A 4301-nucleotide genomic window follows, 5' to 3' on the forward strand; every position below is an offset into this window, starting at 1 on the left:
TTTCCAAAATGATCTGGATAAGAAGGTATACAAATGCTAGGGTTGGATGCAAAGAATTTCTTACCTTCTTCTGTCAAATGGGACAGTTGGCACCACAGTCCTTTGACGCTGGGACCGTTTGACAAACCTTCCATCCAGTTTCCAGGTTGTCATGACGCACCTGGTCAATAGAAGTGTTAATGTAAGCTAGGATCAAGTTTTTTGCTAATTACGGTTTGTCGCGACATCACGAGTAAACTATTTCCTCTTACCAATTAAATTGTTGGAGCTAGGAAACATTTTGGGCATTTCGCGTCATTCGTTTGAAGGCAGTCGAGAATAAGTCTACGGTGGCCGTAAAATGGCTTAGCGCAGCTGCCCATATCACACTTTTAGCAGTTAATACTTGGTCAAAATTTCAGCCACAGACAAGAAGTAGCTTACTAATTTGCGCTGAGTTAGCGTTAAAACATTAGAGTAATTAGATTTGGTTTCAAGTCACCCACGATTTACAGTTGAGTGAAGATGTGTTTGGTATCAAGTGATTATGCAGCATACCGTGTTATATCGAGATTGGACATAAAACGTGGAACGTCAAATTTGTATCCTTGATAGTTGATACGATGTTATGGTGGTAATCCAACTGACTTGGGAAAACACTTATCTTCTGTGTCCCTACTTTCGCATTGTGACCGTTGAGAAGGAAAGATTTACCAGGCAAGACTAGCCAACTCGTGTCTAGATGCGGATTTAAACACAAAATCTATTTTACGAATGTTGGTTTAAACTGTAGTCGTGCCATGCGGAGGTGTCACGAGTTGATGGATTATATAATTAGGACTCTTTTTAGAAGGATTTTTTTTGGGAAGCAAGAAGAATGGAGTGTAATGTTTGGTAGTGCCGAGGAGGCACATTGCCAAAAATTGGTAGCCTTTTGTTAGGTATAACCTGAGTAAGCCACAAGTGCACAAAATTTGAGAGATCACCGTTAATTGTGCTCTGTTGCCCAGTCATTGGATATTACTGTTCTCGGATCGGATGTGCCAAACCGGAGATTAACTGTTGAAGCTATTACCAAATTTGTCATGCAATACTTCTTGCCTGTTTATTGGTGCTGTTTGGTGACGATGGTCTTTTGGTTCGGATAAACATAGAAACACATGAAAAAGGATAATAGTTTCAAAATCGTCAACCGATCAAATGCGGATAGCGTGATTCTTTTGGTTGATGTAGGGGTGAGAATCCTTCACCTCCGAAAACCCCGTTGCGTCATATTTCGCTTGAATTAGGAAACGGCACCTTTCTTTATGTAATCGTTGGGTGGACTGGGCATGCAAAACCAACGAGTAAGAATGAATAATCATATTATTTTTGGTATTAACCTTGTGAAATCTCACTCAACCTGGCTCAGTAATAACCCCAGTGTTTAACAAAGGTGTCAGTGTTATGAGATAGCCTTGCAACATCTGCACATCCTCCAGATCTAGTTTAATGCCTACTCAAAGACCAAAAAAAAACATTTTTTCTTTAACTAGCTGAAGTGTTTTTACTCAGAAATAGTTTTACTCATCCACCGAATAAACGTAACATAATTGCACTGAATAAAACTCAACTGCAGTTGCAATGTTTCTACTTCAAACTCCATCCATATGTGCGCAAGCACCTACTTACTGAACTCATGCTTGGACATGATAAGCCACATTCGTGTCTTTAACTGCATCAGCTTGGCGCAAATGCCTTTACAGAGTTGAGGTTGAATACTGATGTTGCAAAATTGGGGCCCAGTTCTCCTTGATTGCCATGAATGATATACGAGGGTTCACAATGGATAGGATTTGGTAGCGAAAAGCAAAGAAGGCATCTGACACTAAAGACAAGGTAATAAAAGGGAGATTTACTATGCTAGCAGCAGCATGTAAGATTGGGCTAAAAGGACAGTATTTCTTATCTTTGTGCGGCAGCCTACTAACCCCTACGCGTTATAGAAGGAAAGCCTTTCCTCTGCTGATGTCTGTATCGATGATATCTCACTTCTGGAGGACCAGTGAAGCCACGTCAACGCCGTCCCTTGATTGCTGTCGGATTATATCTTTTATAGTGCTGTCCCAATGAAGTTTTTATAATTGTGCCAAGAAGAATACTGCTTTTACAACTCCGGTAGAAGAATAGAACTCTAACAGGTGCATAAAATTACCCACAGTAATTCACTTTGAGGTATAGCGTTTGATAAAGGACATTGTTCTGCTTTGGTTAGCAGTATCAGTTGCAGCCTTAAGCAGCTCAAAACCAGTGCATATTTTCCTTTCCTCCCTTTCTGCAGTTAAAATGTGGGAAAGCACCTGATAACTTAGAATTAACTGGTTAAATAGTTGATGATCACACTGACAATTGGCACTTTTTCACTATAATAAACTAAAATGACCACTTTTCAGCCAAGTGGGCAGCTTATGACTCCCTTCTCTCCACAACTTGAGCATGACTGCAGCAGAATAACATCCACTACACCCACCAATGCCAATACGCTACACCGTATGGCATCGTGTCGTATCCTAACTTATCACAACCTTTCACGTGACAATGTTATCCTGTCCTATCGCATCGTACATTGTCGCACGGAAGTGAACCTCGCTGTATGATACTACATCGCACCCCACCACACAGCGCGCTACATGGTCAGTTGCGCCAAGTATATAGTAAAGAAGTTAAAAGGAAAAAGGAGAGTAGAAGCCAGGTTTCATTTGGCTGGGAAGCGGAGCCAAGTTCGACCACCAGCGTGGCAAGTGTGCAGTCTACCAATGGAAAAGAAGATGCATGCGTCGAGAGTGAATAAATCAGGAATGTACGGATAGATGAAGCAAGGATACATTTATGCATTTAAGGCTCCCAGGTGGGTGACCATGGATTGCGTGAAGGGAAATTTCATAGTGGGACGGCTAGACTAATCCAAGGTGGATAGATAGAGTCGAGTAAAATACATGCTGCTTGGATGTGAGGTAAATACGTGGATGTAGGATAGACAGATTAGTGCTGAAACGTTGAATACCATCGAATGGAAAAATTAGGTCAGGCGGACAGATTAAAAAAAGGTGAATGGATGGATAAGGATGGATGAAGAGAAGGCCAGATAGCAGTGGGGAGGAAATGTTGACTATGCAGTAGATGCATATATAATGGGCGGAAGTTAACGGAGGGAATCAGGATGCACAAGACATAAAGTAATACAGTAAAATTGGACGAAGCAGAAGTGGACTCACCCACTAGTACCTCTTACGCTGAGTCGCTGCCTTAGCTTTGACTCAAGCCTGCATCACATAGAGGCCGAAGGTACTCATGACCAGAGCAAAGACTGACATGAACTAGTTCTTCTGGAGGCCCTCCAATCAGTCTCCTGTACGAAAGTCTCCTCCTACTTCCACTTCCTGGATAGGCGTTGCTTTAACTGGCAGCCAAGTCAAGCTTTCACTTCCGATAAAGCAAAAAATGTTCAGAAGACTACCAGAGATTCCGAAGTGGTCAAGGCAACTCTATTTAGTATAGACGGCTCAAAAAAAGGCCATGATATTACGCTTCTGAGGTGCTTGTTACCTATGTGAATTAGGACGCTGTAAGTGGCGGGATTCCACCTTTAAGTGCTTTACCTACATGTTGCATGGAACAGACCTCGCCTATGCCTATTAATCGCGCTAAGATTAAAAGAGGTGCTCTAGAAACAGCAGATGTATTCATTTTGAATCATATTCCAGTAGCTAACAAGAAGGTGAGCTGACAATTATTCTGACAGAAAATTGAACCCCAGCTGCAAATCATCGGGGTAAAGAGGCTGCTGCTAGGGTAAGCAGGAAATTGGAGCCCGCGGTATCATCGACCAGTGGAATGAAGTACAGGTGTGGTCGGTTGATGGATGATTGAGGTATGCAGTTCTCTATTATAAGGCAATTGTAATAGCATCGGTCACACAGATGAGCCAGCCGTACACCACAGGAGAGATGGCGCTGAGCTGATGCTGAGGCGGAGGATAGTGATTAACCGGTAAATAGCTATGGCGAAGGGAAAAAGAGGCCAGGTCATTCCACACATTTCAAGCTACCACAAATAAATTGGCAGCAGTGAAATGATTCAATTGCCATTTCAACACCATTTAGGCAATCCGGACACACTTTCGGTTTTGCATTTGTCGGCAATTTATCTAACTCTTCAGATACGACTCACGACTGGAGCAGAAGGTCCTTAAACAAGCAGCTAAAGGCCTGCCTTAAGAAACCACCTAGGCTTCCTAATTATTAAACCACTTTTTTGTCACTGCTCCTGCTGTCGCCACACTG

General features: G+C 42.4%; 1 protein-coding gene across 1 annotated transcript in view; it reads right to left on the reverse strand. All coding sequences in view use genetic code 11, as the record gives it.

The window, feature by feature from the left end:
- Positions 1-4301, reverse strand: part of EGR_10866 (hypothetical protein) — a gene marked incomplete at both ends in the record, with an annotated part of 10060 nt that overhangs the window by 1378 nt on the left and 4381 nt on the right. The window contains one exon of the mRNA XM_024500115.1: positions 2188-2293. Coding sequence (XP_024345470.1) covers positions 2188-2293 — 106 coding nt within the window. The remainder of the gene's footprint in view (positions 1-2187; positions 2294-4301) is intronic.

The sequence above is a fragment of the Echinococcus granulosus genome, assembly GCF_000524195.1.
Source record: "Echinococcus granulosus chromosome Unknown EG_S00288, whole genome shotgun sequence".
NCBI classification, from domain to species: Eukaryota; Metazoa; Platyhelminthes; class Cestoda; order Cyclophyllidea; family Taeniidae; genus Echinococcus; species Echinococcus granulosus.